The sequence below is a fragment of the Chenopodium album genome, chromosome 14 (genome assembly GCF_948465745.1).
Source record: "Chenopodium album chromosome 14, dcCheAlbu1.1, whole genome shotgun sequence".
Lineage (NCBI taxonomy): Eukaryota > Viridiplantae > Streptophyta > Magnoliopsida > Caryophyllales > Amaranthaceae > Chenopodium > Chenopodium album.
The window spans coordinates 4,801,892-4,816,075 of record NC_137847.1 but is presented as its reverse complement, the minus strand read 5'-3'; the positions used below and the strand labels follow the sequence as shown (position 1 = coordinate 4,816,075).

The 14,184-nt window shown below is 35.1% G+C and overlaps 1 protein-coding gene and 1 pseudogene across 1 annotated transcript; one reads left to right on the top strand and one right to left on the bottom strand.

Moving 5' to 3' along the window:
- The first annotated feature begins 356 nt into the window (after positions 1 to 356).
- LOC145577647 (uncharacterized) lies at positions 357 to 4,787 on the top strand. Its single transcript, XM_081635126.1, has 3 exons — positions 357 to 1,435; positions 2,676 to 3,668; positions 3,716 to 4,787. Exons 1-3 carry the CDS (start codon positions 357 to 359, stop codon positions 4,785 to 4,787), a joined length of 3,144 nt encoding a protein of 1,047 aa, XP_081491252.1.
- Positions 4,788 to 6,075: 1,288 nt separating this feature from the next.
- Positions 6,076 to 7,196, bottom strand: LOC145578660 (histidine-containing phosphotransfer protein 4-like; annotated as a pseudogene).
- Between the last annotated feature and the right edge of the window lie 6,988 nt (positions 7,197 to 14,184).

The following is a 14,184-nucleotide window of genomic DNA, read 5'->3' as shown; positions in this document are numbered from 1 at the left end:
ACCTTTTGTATAAGTGACTTTGTTTATTGCAACATTTTCAAACAAATTGTGTTTATAACCTTTGAAACAAAATCATCAGAATTTGATACCTTTGTTATTGTTAAGATATATTTAGGAAATATTATTTAGTTTATTTGGTAAATATTTAGTCTAGATATTATTTCCATATTCTTAGGATATTATTGCCATATCTTTTATCTTGGTTTCCTTGGCGGTCATACACGTTGTGTAGGCTTAGGAAACTAATTGGGTTTTGTATTATTATAAATATTGTGCTCATGAAGCTAAGGAGATCAAGCTAAAGTTATCACTTTACATGGTATCAGGCCAATTGTTTTTTTTCCCTCTAAATTTCAATGGCTGGTGGTAACGATTCCCCACCACCACCTCCTGCCAAAATTGAGCCTAATTCTCCATACTACCTCGGATCGCATGATCGACCGGGGGACTATATTACACCTACACGCCTCACCACAGATAATTATGACTCTTGGGCTGCCGACATTCAAACGGCGCTAGAAGCTCGGAGGAAATTTGAGTTCTTGGATGGCACGATCACTACACCATCTCCTCCTTGCACACAATCCGATTGGACGGCGATAAATGCAATGCTTGTTTCTTGGATTTCTAATACAATTGACCCTGATTTAAGAACAACCCTGACTAAATTTAGAGAAGCAAAATCCTTTTGGGATCATCTTAAACAACGTTTTTCTCAGACAAACGGACCTCGCATTCAACAATTGCGTACCTCGATTGAAAAGTGTGAACAAACTAAGTTAATGCCGGTCTCTGTGTATTATGGCAAATTACATACTTTGTGGCAGGAATTAGATAGACACGAGCCTTTGATTTCCTGTTCTTGTTGTGCTTCGTGTACAGCCGGAAAATTACATGAAGAGCGACGAGCACAAGCCCGGTTACACAATTTTTTAATGGGTTTATTCCCAGATTATTACTCTGCCTTGCGTACACAAATTTTATCTCAGGATCCGCTTCCGAGTCTTGATAGAGCTTACCAATTGGTGACTCAAGAGGAGCGTGTTCGATCATCAAAGCAAACAGTAGAGTCCACACCAACCGAGCCCGTTGGGTTTGCTGTGCGTGCAGGAACAGATGCGGCTGGTGTGTTGCGTGGTCGGGGTCGAGGTAATGATAAACCTATATGCACTAGGTGCCGCAAGACAGGTCACGAAGCATCCAGTTGTTGGGGAGATACTACTTGCGGCTACTGTAAAAAGAAAGGCCACCCCGACAGCCACTGTTTTGACCTTGTGGGAAGGCCGGGAAGTAGGCGCCAGGAGCAAGGTCGTGGCCAACCACGTGCCAATGCAGCAACCACTAGCAGTACATCTTCACCTAATTCTTCTACTGTTTCGGCTTTGGGGAAATTATTTACCCCGGAACAGTGGAAGGCTATTGCGGGGGGTCGTTGGTAATGCTCAAATTCCTAAAAATAGATTGACCGGTAAGTTTGATATCTCATCTTGGATCATTGATACCGGTGCAACCCATCATGTCACGGGAGAAAGTTCTTGGCTTTTCGATACTCAAAAAATTGAATTACCTGTTGGTTTGCCGAATGGTGCAAAAGTAATTGCTACTTTGATGGGATCTGTTTTATTCTCGGATAAAATTACTCTCACTGGAGTTCTTTATGTACCGAATTTGAATTGCAATTTGCTCTCTGTCTCTCAACTTAATGATGATTCTAACTCTATTGTCCAATTTGATTCACATGTTTGTGCTATACAGGACCAAGCGAAGGAGCTGATTGGAACGGGAATTAGGAGGGACGGACTATATTATTTTAGCAAACCGGAATTTGTGTCTATTGTGGAAGCTACATCAAAGTTAGAGTTGTGGCATCGTCAGCTCGGACATCCTTCTGAAAAAGTAGTTAAGTTAATTCTTCATGTTAATAGTAGTAAAGATCATTTAAATATAGGGTGTGAAGTGTGTATGCATGCTAAACATCCGAGAGATAAATTTCCTTTAAGTGATAATAAAGCTTCTCGCATATTTGAGAAAGTTCATTGTGATTTGTGGGGTCCATATCGACATGTTTCGTCATGTGGAGCTCGTTATTTTTTAATAATTGTTGATGATTATTCAAGAGCTGTTTGGGTTTATTTGTTGGTTGATAAATTAGAAGTTTTTCAAATGTTTATGGCGTTTGTTGCAATGGTTGAACGACAATTTTCTCAAACAATTAAAGTGGTCCAAAGTGATAATGGGACTGAGTTTAATTGTTTACTTGAGTATTTTAGAGCCACTGGAATTTTATTTTAAACATCTTGTGTCGGTACCCCACAACAAAATGGTCGTGTTGAGAGGAAACACAAACATATTTTGAATGTTAGTCGTGCTTTAAGGTTTCAATCAAAATTGTCCATTTATTTTTGGGGTGAATGTGTTCTCACTGCCGCTCATTTGATAAACCGTACTCCAACTCCTCTCTTACACAATAAAACACCCTTTGAAATTCTCTTTGATAAACCGCCCTCTTTTGATGCTATTCGTACCTTTGGGTGTTTATGCTTTGCTCATAATCAGAAAACTAAGGGAGACAAGTTTGCCAGTCGTAGTAGAAAGTATGTGTTCATGGGATATCCGTTTGGAAAAAAGGGGTGGAGGTTATTTGATTTGACTACAAAAGAATTTTTTGTTTCAAGGGATGTGAAATTTATTGAAGAGGTCTTTCCGTTTGAGAGTCCCGAAGCTGTGAACATTTCACATCATGAGTATGATGCTCAAAATATTCATGAGGATTTTTCTGCTATTATTTATGAAGAGGACATAAATGTAGGAGATGGTTTTGATGAACAATGCAGCCCAACTCACGAGCCCATCTCCCTCCTTGAGCCCAATTCGGCTTCTGATGAGGCTATTAGAAACCCAGCGCCTGCTGGGCCTTCACCCCACGAGCCCACCGCTGCTACTGGTGAGGGCGATGGTAATCCATCGTTCCCTGGGCCATCTCTTGTTGGGCAGCCCACTTCCCCAATTATTAAAGATGTGCAGGTGAATTTGGACGGCTCTAATACTCCACAAATAGGTCGTGGATTTCGACAAAATTTTCCAAATGTTAAGCATCGTGATTTTGTGACACATACGGTTTTTGCTAATAGTCCGCTCTCCCCCTTTTCCGATCGCTCCTCAGGTACTCCTTATCCTTTAGCACATTACATAAATTGTGACAATTTTTCTAGCAATTATCAAAAATTTCTTGCAGCTATTATCAAGGGTAACGATCCAAAATCCTTCAAGGAAGCAATGAAACATGATGGGTGGCGACAATCTATGAAGGAAGAAATTCGTGCTCTAGAAGATAATGGTACATGGACTTTAGAACGTCTTCCTCCCGGGAAGCGTGCACTCGGCAGTCAATGGGTCTATAAGACCAAATATTTGTCCAATGGTGATATTGAGAGACTCAAATCAAGATTAGTGGTGTTTGGTAATCATCAACAAGTCGGTATTGACTATGAAGAAACTTTTGCTCCGGTTGCCAAAATGACTACCGTTCGTGCCTTTCTCGCAATAGCGGCTTGCAAAAATTGGGAACTACATCAAATGGATGTTCAGAACGCCTTTCTACATGGTGACCTAAAAGAAGAAGTTTACATGAAGCTTCCCCCGGCTTCGAAATCCCGGATCCTTCATTGGTGTGTAGGTTGCGCAAGTCTTTATATGGCTTGAAACAAGCTCCTAGGTGTTGGTATGCAAAATTGGCGTCGGCTTTGAAACGGTATGGTTTTCTCCAAGCCTACTCTGATTACTCTTTATTCACATATACTAATGGCAAAACTCAAATAAATGTCTTAGTTTATGTGGATGATATTATTATTTCTGGGAACGATTCCGCTGCACTAAAGGTTTTCAAGGCATATCTTAGTGATTGTTTTAAAATGAAAGATCTTGGTTCACTTAAATATTTTTTGGGCATTGAGGTGGCTCGTAGAACATCCAGGTTATTTTTGTGCCAACGAAAGTATACTTTGGATATTATTTCTGAAACAGGTCTATTGGGAGCAAAGCCAAGTGGGTTTCCCATGGAACAAAATCATAGACTTGCTCATGCTAGTGGCGAATTGTTGCACAATCCCGAAGCATATCGTCGTCTTGTGGGACGGCTCATATACCTTGCGGTTACTCGACCCGACCTTGCTTACTTTGTTCACATTTTATCACAGTTCATGCAAGCACCTCGCATAGAACATTGGGAAGCTGCTTTGAGGGTCGTTCGTTATTTAAAAGGAACTCCCGGTCAAGGAATCTTGTTGTGTTCGGATAGTGAACTCACTTTAGAGGGATGGTGTGACTCAGATTGGGCGGCGTGTCCCCTCACACGACGTTCATTGACCGGATGGCTAGTGTTTCTAGGAAAATCTCCGATTTCTTGGAAAACTAAAAAGCAACCCACAGTTTCTTTTTCTTCTGCAGAGGCAGAATATAGGTCCATGTCTGGAGCTACTTGTGAATTAAAGTGGCTCAAAGGTTTATTGTTGAGTATGGGCATTCAACACCCAAAAGCAACCAAGTTGTTTTGTGATAGTCAGTCTGCGTTGCACATCGCGAAGAACCCGGTCTTTCATGAGCGTACAAAACACATAGAGGTCGATTGTCATTTCGTTCGTGATGTGATCAATGAAGGTTTAATTTCCCCGTCACATGTGTCTACTAAGGAACAATTGGCGGATATATTCACAAAAGCACTCGGGAAGACTCAATTTGACTATCTTCTTTCTAAGTTGGGCATTTTCGAATCTCATGCTCCAACTTGAGGGGGGGGGGGGGTGTTAAGATATATTTAGGAAATATTATTTAGTTTATTTGGTAAATATTTAGTCTAGATATTATTTCCATATTCTTAGGATATTATTGCCATATCTTTTATCTTGGTTTCCTTGGCGGTCATACACTTTGTGTAGGCTTAGGAAACTAATTGGGTTTTGTATTATTATAAATAGTGTGCTCATGAAGCTAAGGAGATCAAGCTAAAGTTATCACTTTACAGTTATATTCTAGTGTTTGATTTTGATATAATGCTTCATTGTTAGTAGTATATACTTGTAATGTACTAAATTTCTTGATGTATTCTTGAGTTTTCATAGGTCTAAAACTATTAGAAAAACGAGTAAAACCACGATAGGTGTTTTATGGACTTGGTTTTATGCTGATTTAGAACTTAAAAGAGGTCGTCCTCTACTAAAATGCAGCCTAATGAAGGTCTTTTTTCTATATACATTTTTGTAACCAATTAATTAAAACGCACAAGGTACAATCACATTATCAAGGTGCCCTAATTAATCTCTTTTATAACTAAACATTTGAAAAATATTAAGATTTTGACTATATATTCATCAACTATTGCTTTTATGAATCATAATATTGATTAAACTAATTTGATCTATATATATCATTGAAAATTTCTAGAAAATAGAGAGAGAGAGACGAACACTTGATTTACAATTAAGAGATACACGTGTATTTTTCCCAAATCACCCTTATTTATTTGCAAGAAAAACTTGTATCAGAATGCAATTAAAAACCATACAAAATCCAATATATTAAGGTATTACATGTTTAATGCTTCCTCTATTTTTTTAGTTGACACCTTTCTATTATCACGCTTGCCAACGCATGTTTTTAACGATTAATATCTCTAATTATCAACATTATAAAATTATAAAAAGTGGATATTAATAAAATATATATTGAAACGATCCAGACAAGACCCCACATGAATATGTTTTATCGTATCTATAAACCACAAAAGCGAGTCAAAGTGTGTTGAGTGAATAGTGTAAAAGTCAAACGGTGTCAATTAAAAAAACGGAGGAAGTATGAGGAAACATAAATTAATTCTAAATTCTTAATAGGATTTTATAACTAATAAGTATCACAAATCTAAAACCATTCAACAATCTCCTCAAAAAACAATAAATTAAACTTACAAATCACATAGTTCTAAAATATATATTTAAAAAAAAAAACCATAAAACCACATCAATGCAAACTTTCTTTCAATTATTACTTCTTTTGTTCAGATGCTTCTCATATATGTGAGCCTCAATCGTCTATATCATCATTGCAGTCAGCGCTTTGGACATCTACATGATTGTTTGACGCCTCATTCGAAGGACATTCTCTCAACAAACGTAAAAGCTAAACACACATAAATTAAAGATAAGTTGATATGAAATCATGTGCATAGTCAATCAATAATAATACAAATAAGTTATTTTTTTTTGAAGGATGTTGAGAATAACCTCAACATACGGTTCAAGGTGCATCTTTAGTGCCTCATGCCCTTCCTTAATCCTCATAAATGCAGCATATAACCTGATAAAAAAATGTATGGTAAAGAATTATAATCTTCTTCATTGTTTTGATTTGATAAATTTATAAGTAATTAAGATTAAATTATAGACTATAACCTATCGTATCTTCTTGCCCTGAAAATGTCAAACATCTCTCCAATAATTGCATTAAACCTTGACATTCCTATGCTTCATATAAGAAAATGATTTGTCTTATAATGATTACAAACAATCGAAGCATAATTTCTCAAGTCTCGAAATACTACATTAAAACTTGAATAGGCTTCATTTATAATAAGTTTGTCTTTAAATGATTTAGAAAATGACTAATTATTTTGGAGTTTATAACATTTTATTTCGTCATGGGACCAAATATTAGGAATGGGGTAAATAAAAGTTTAAGGCGTGCAATAAGAATGCATAAGTTTGTAAATATAATTACTAAGTTGTCACTTACGTAGCATTGCCTCCCTTCAGTTTTAGAATCAATCGTTCCACATTTACAAGATCCAATGGTTTGGAGTTCCTGTAAAAAAAAAAAAAAAAAAAAAAAGGTAATAATTGTACATTAAAATTTGTTAAATATATCCTTTGTTTAGTATTTATCATCATGTCATTTATAGTGTAACTTGAACTAATTAAAAATGCAACAAAACATATGAAGGGATGGAGTATATGAAATAATATGAGTAAGCAATAGACAAGAAAGCATAAATAAGAAAAAGTTTATAATTACAAGAGTAGTTCCAAATCATTCATATAGGCAGCTGATGAAGGAATGTATGCAGTTATGATATTCTCGACAAAATCAGGCTGAGTATCTTCTAGCGACTCCACTTAGAAAAAGAACTCATCCACAATCCCCTGCATGTTAAAACTGGATTCTCAATATCTTATGGTAAAGCACACAGTCTTGTATTAAATTTAAGTGAGTCTAATTTTGTTTATAAAGCCATAAATTAAAATCATTATTATACCATTCATTTCAAATTCATTTTTTTATTATATAATTTGTTAGATCACGAATAAGTTGAAATATAAAAAGCGGTATTAGCTAACAAATAATAGGGAAAAGTTGAAAGGCCGTTAAGGAAGGCTTAACCTCAATTAAATAAAGTACATTATCACAACATATTTGAATTTATATTATTATATATAATAATAGAAAATAGTGTTCGTTGATTCTCTTTCTCCCGTTTTCTCATCTTTTTCTTTTCCTTCCCCTTCATCTAGTCATTTTATTTTCTGTCTTTTGATCTTTATCTCCCAATTTCACTTCAATATATATATATATATATATATATATATATATATATATATATATATATATATATATATATATATATATATTTATCAAACTTTAAACTTATCATATACTAGTGTGTCGAAATTTTAATCTTTCATCTATCCTTACCAAATAAATTAAAAATAAATAAATAAAATTAAGAAAATTATTTATCCCACAAGTGAAAAATTAGTTTATCCTTTTTATTTCTTTTTTCTTTTTTTGACTACAGCGTAATTTATTCTTAAGGGCTTAACTAATTACCTAAATTTCTTTAGTTGAGGACTTAGGACAATCATTTCAATGGTCTTTAAGGTTTTTCAATTATATTTTTCTATATACATGTATTAGTAAATTTTTATCATAGCCATTGTCAATTCTAGATCTTGAGGAGCCACTTTATTTCGTTATGCAAGCACGTGCACAAACAAAATCACACAACAATTCATAATATAGAAATTCAGAAATCAAATGAAAAAAAAAGTTAAGAACTGAACCTTGTCAATAAAAAATTGTCTCTTCTCCACTAGTTATTGGCGCAATTGATCTCTATTCATCTTGACTTCAATCTCACAATTAAAGCAGTAAAATAGTAAGAGAAAAATGAGTGAGCTTGGAATGAATAAGAGCACATTTGAGGGAAATTTATATAGTTTTATTAAGAGATCAGAGTTGCGAATATGCACAAAACTCATTAATATGCTGGATCGGTTCAGATTATGTTAGTCAAACCATTTTAATAAATGCTTTCATTTCAATTTCTATACATTATATTTATTGAATATCTCCATTAATTGATATCAATTAATTAGAATCATTAAAGCAAAATCCAAACTTTCAACTGATTTATCATCACAAAATTCATGTTTTCATGTTGCCACTCTCACTAAGTAAACACTCCAATTCTTGTCGGTTAATAAATTAGTCATAGAATAACATGTAATTTAGATCTTTCTAGAAAGAAATGTATGACGCAAAAACCAATAACTTTGATATTTGATTTAATTAATGGGTTACAACAATAGAGGGGTAGTAGTGCATATAAAATTGGATTAAAAAATATCACTACTACAAAAAGGGCAAAGAGACATGTTGTAATGTGCTTAAGAGACCACCTTAGAGGCGGTCTCCAAGTCACAGATCTCTTTGATAAGGAAACTTGTTCAATAGAACATGTCTCTTTGTAATTAATAATAGATCTATTTAGTAAGGTAACAAGTCTCTTTCCATGTCCATATACTTGGTCACCGGTCAAGAATGTATGCATGAGACACACACTTTGGTTTGAAAAATGTTATTGATCTAAGACATTGATTTAGCTCAAATGGTATAACCATTATTTAATTGCGGACTGATAAGTGAATTCTAATAGCCATCTTTAATATATCCACCTCATACATCCTTAATTAGTGCATACAATACTAATTTCACTTTTGTGAACACTGATGCCTCTTCAAATACATTGATTAGAAGCAATATATGTACATCAAGAATTTTAATCAATTTTCATGTGTCGAATGAAATGCCTTAATATTTAATATGTACTTGTAAATATCAATCAATCAATCAATCAAAGCCTTAATCCCAAAAGTGGGGTCGGCTAACATGAACCAAAATTTGAGGTATGAAAATTCTATCCAGAATTGAGGATCATACTTGTTATTTTGATTTGATCTTTAGTCTTTGATAAATCTTGATTCCGGGTTTTTGATCCAGGTTGGTTCGATCTAAACCTGGAATTTTCAGGTCAATCAGGACCAGTAACACAAATTTTTAACAAAAATACAATAGAATTGAAAGCTTTTGTATTTCTGTTGGAAATTTGTAATAATAATTAAGTTATGGAGTAAATTTTTAGGGAAGTCAAATCTTTACAATAGCGTAGCCTTTTATTAGTCCTTAAGGTCTAGAAAACTCTAATTCCCATTTCTCTTTATTTCTTTTTTCCTTTTCTCCTGTTATACCATTCCCAAACCCTATCGCGAGATTCTCTTGTTGCCAACTTCTTTGTTGTTCTTATGCTATACTTGTAGCAATAATTAGGTTATGGTGCTAGGATCTTATTATTCAATTCATTTTTTACAAAAATGACAAGTTGATGAATTTTTTAGGTAGGTTTGTCAAGAAGCTCAAGGTTCGAGTCTAATTTTGCAAATAAAATTACGACCACTTTGCAAATAAAATTACGACCACATTGCAAAAACACTTTCCCCTCATAGAGGTGTTAAAACTGTATCCGCCCCAACTCGATCCGAAAAATATCCGATTTAGATCTCAACTAGTGTGGACACGATAAGTTAGCATAAATCAACTTTAAAAATTGACCCGACCTAACTCGACCTCAATGAATTGAACCTGATCCTGATCATCCAATTTGACACCTCTTGATTCATATCATCGTGTTAAACTCTTCTCAAAATATGTTTAGAGGTCCAAAACATCTTCTTGTTCCCTATTAATACCCCAAGAAACAAACCATTTGTTTTCTTCTTCTTTTATGCTTTTTCACTTATTTTTTTTTAGATGACGCTTTATTGTTTTTAATTAAATCCCCATTTACAAAAAATAAAAAGTCGCATTTTAAGGTCAGTTCTAATACGCCTATTTCGAAACAACAAAGTTTTAAGAACCTCTTGGGAAAGGGTAGTTTGGCCAGTTTGGAACACATTTGGGGGGTCCTGGCCTATTGATATGGTCTGGCCAAAGGCCAAGTCTTTTCAATTTATAGTGGATAAACATTGGGAAAAGTATTTCGACCTAGAATACGATTTCTTGTCACAATCGCAAAGCGTTATATTGATTAATTATGTGTTAATGGCAATTGCTTTACATGTTATGTAGTGCTTTGAGATGCCTATTTCAATTGCGAATAAGGTGGATTCTTTATTAGCTAGGTTTTTTCTAGGCTATAAAGGAGCATAGAGGTATGCATTAGGTTGATAAAGACACCATCCATCTCCCAAAAGGGTTAGAGGCCAGGGTTTGGGAACATAACTTGATTTCTTTCAGTACAACTTTATTAATGAAACATGTTTCGAGGATTAGTCACAATCCACAACTTCTGATTTCTAAGGTGTGTGTGACAAAATTCAAGTCTGCTATTCATGGAGGAATTGTTGTGTCATTGGAGAACAAAGATTACTCTTTAGAATGCTCGATCTCGCACTGGCTGGAAATATGCTTGTCATAGGTTATGGTTAGAAGGTGGAAAATGGGAAGTCCATCGTAGCAAGCAAGGAAACTGGATGGCGATTAAAGTGTCAGGATACACATTTCGTGTGACGATGGTTCAGGCTATGAATTGGAGGTTCAAATATGTTTTTAAAACCATTGTTCGATGGCTAAAATCATGCCAAACTTTGCCACTATTATATATTTTGTATTCGGGATGCGTTTATTATTAGGAGCTGTGCTATTTGTATTTGGCGTAACATAAGTCGGGTTGTTTTACGGTCAAAACAAATTAATCTAGATATGCGGCCTGTTAATTGTTCCACTCACATTGACAAAGTCTTATGGTCTTGGAACATTCTCTCGAAGTGGAAGTTGTTTATGTGGATTGTGGGAAGTCTTACGAAACAGAATTGCAATAAAAGGTAATTTGGGAAGACGGGGTATGGATATTGGTTTTTGTTGTGACCTTTGTAGTTTCTGGGAGGAAGGCTTACAACACCATTTAAGGTTATGTAAGTCTGCTAAGGAAGCATGGAAGGGTGGGAATTTACAAATTTGCTCAAAATTTAATGTAGACCAGTCTTGTCTAGACTTGATTTTGTACTTGTAGACTCCTACATTTGGCTTCCTAAACGCGTTCTTTAATGTAGACCAGATTGAAGTGCAATGATGATACAAAACATGTTCTTTAATCTAGACGAAAGTTAAAGTATTGATGGAATTCGAAATATCATATGAAGTAAGTTTTGAGACCAAATCCTTTTAGAGTTCAATCTGCTTGCTGATTAGGTTTAAAGTATACTCGCACATACTCAATCTTGATTATAAACGGACCTAAATGTGTCAAATCCAGTGTTTAGGTCTAATGAACCTTACAATGTTGAAAACCGAGCCAAGAAATTAACCAAACACCATAAAATCCGTGCAAAGCCTATAAAAGTGGATAAACCTTTTAAAGAGCTTTTCCAGCTATATCACAAGCCCAATTCTGATTAATAATGAAAAGGATATGATCAAACACCATAATAAATAGGGCCCAAAATCGACACCCTTTAACTAAATCGGTCGTATCATAAAATCCACAAAAGCTTTTGAACTAACTCCAATTGATTTGGAATTAATGTAGACTCCAGAGCTTTCCAACGCTATCTTATTTGCCTCATTTTTTAAATAAATATGGCAAATCGGGCACGCATAATTGTTGCGCGCGACTCCTAGATAGAGTTGTGCACTACCTGAGCGCAACTTTCTTTTTTGCGCACGTCCCTTGATGCGACCTTGCTTAAACCCTAATCTTATAGCCCTACACCTATATATAGGTAGGGGTGCTCATAATCGGGTACCCGGGTTTCCGAGTACCTGGAAGAGCGGGTACCCAAGATTCTGGGTAGTAAATCGCTCGGCCCATTACCCGACCCGGTAAAACTGGGTACCCGTTTTTAATGGGTTGGGTCACAGGGTACTCGGTTTATATATATATATATATTAAAAAAAAGATCTAACTAATACTAACTCAAATTAAATCTATACAAATCTGTAATAATACTAAATAACTTAGAATAATATGCTCATATAACAACAAAATTCTAGAAAATTCAGTCAAATTCGTAGACACTAATAACATAGAAATACAATTTGGCAATTTAATGAAGCCCTACATCTACTTGAGCAAACTTTTAGGATTTATATTTCTACTTATAATTACAATTGAAAACAACTAATTTAAAATAACAAACAAATTTGTAATTATTATGAAAAACTGATGGGTACGATGTGTCAAGCTTGAGCAGCAGATGAGTACGGTGTGTGGTCGCGTGGTCGCATGAAGCAGCAGCGGCAAAGGTGGGCTCTGGTGTGGGCTATGTTCGTGCGGAGCAGCAACACATGGCTGGGTTTCAGTGTGGTCTAAGATCGAGTCGAGTAGTGGTTTGCTGTGCGATGGTCGCCTACCGTGAGAGGTGAGGTGGTCGTCTAATTGGTGCAGTGAGATTTAAAAGTGATGAGTGTTTGACTGATGAGAGAGAAGAGAGGAGAGGTGAGGTCTGGTGGCTACTCAAATAAGAGTGAGGTAGTTAGTTAACCCTAAAAGTAGTAAAGGAATTCTAGCCAGGAAAAAGAAAAAGAAAAAAAGGAATACGGGTATTTAACGGGTACCCATTACAGTCAGAGGATGGCCCATTATCTGACCCATAAATCTAATTTTTTAGCGGGTTGGGTACCCAACACGCTAAAATGGGAAAATTTTCAAAAGTACCTGTCAGGTATTTTGCGGGTCAACGAGTCAGCGGGTCGGGTCAACAAGTCAGCGGGTCGGGTCAACCAGATCGGGTGTTTTTGAACACCCCTATATATAAGGGTCACGGTTAGACCTCAATAGACAGGAAAACTCATATAATTAACCATGAAGTTCTAAACTCATATAATTATAAATTATTAGTGTTGATTGATCATATTAATGAAGATAATGAATTTATTCACATAGTATTCTCTCGTTAATTAAATACTGGAATAAAAAACTAACTTTTGTCTTATCCCTTAAGAGGTTTAACAAATACTACTTTATTTTTTATTGTTCTTATTCACGAATTGGAATAATATAAGAACGACGACTTTCGTTGCAATGTAAGCATTATGTGATTATTGCTTGTAATAAAGTAACTTACTTAGGTTTATGTATCACATTGCTTATATTTTCCTAGTAATGAAATTGTGAATAAGAAGATCTAGTAGGGGTCATTTTAGGGCTAGGATGATCGCTTTCCTAAAGAAAACGATATGCTAGTACCATCGCTCCCACATTCAATTTTGGTTCGCAAGACTATTGCTTGGGCAATTCTCTTAAAGGATTAAAGGGGAAACTCGTGGTTTAATTTGTACTAAATATCCATTGCACTCTATTGGGGGAAAGGTACAAACAGGATTTATGAGTTTTTTCCTAAAAACTCATTGGCGATTCTCTATTTAGTAATTTTTTTTAAAAAAAAAATTAGTGCTTATAGTTGGTTTCATTCCTCTCATACCAATGTCTCCCAAACATTAAGGAATTTCAACCGTAATGCATTTAAAAGTTTAAAGTCGTGGCTCTAAAGGGCCTCGGATAGAAGGAATGGTCTATAACGTGTATTATCTGATAGATATATATTATATTTATGATAGTCTTTGTCAATCAATAGATTTTTAAATGTACTTAAAAAATATAATTAGCCTATAGTTTTTTGTTTAGGCTCAATCCAAGACCAGTAAAGCAACGAAACTCAATGCACAATCATCATAAACAATTCAACATGAAGTCAAGAAAACGCAAAGGCATGTCGTCAAAAACATCAACGCTAACCAAAGAGTTTATAATGGATGCAATACTCCCAAATTTACCCACAAAATGTATCTCTTCTTCGTTTC

Coding starts and splice junctions, on each gene's coding strand:
- LOC145577647 (XM_081635126.1), top strand. CDS start 357: ATGGCTGGTGGTAACGATTCCCCACCACCACCTCCTGCCAAAATTGAG. Junction 1,436..2,675: donor GCTATTGCGGGGGGTCGTTG/GTAATGCTCAAA, acceptor TTTTGTTTCAAG/GGATGTGAAATTTATTGAAG. Junction 3,669..3,715: donor AAATCCCGGATCCTTCATTG/GTGTGTAGGTTG, acceptor ACAAGCTCCTAG/GTGTTGGTATGCAAAATTGG.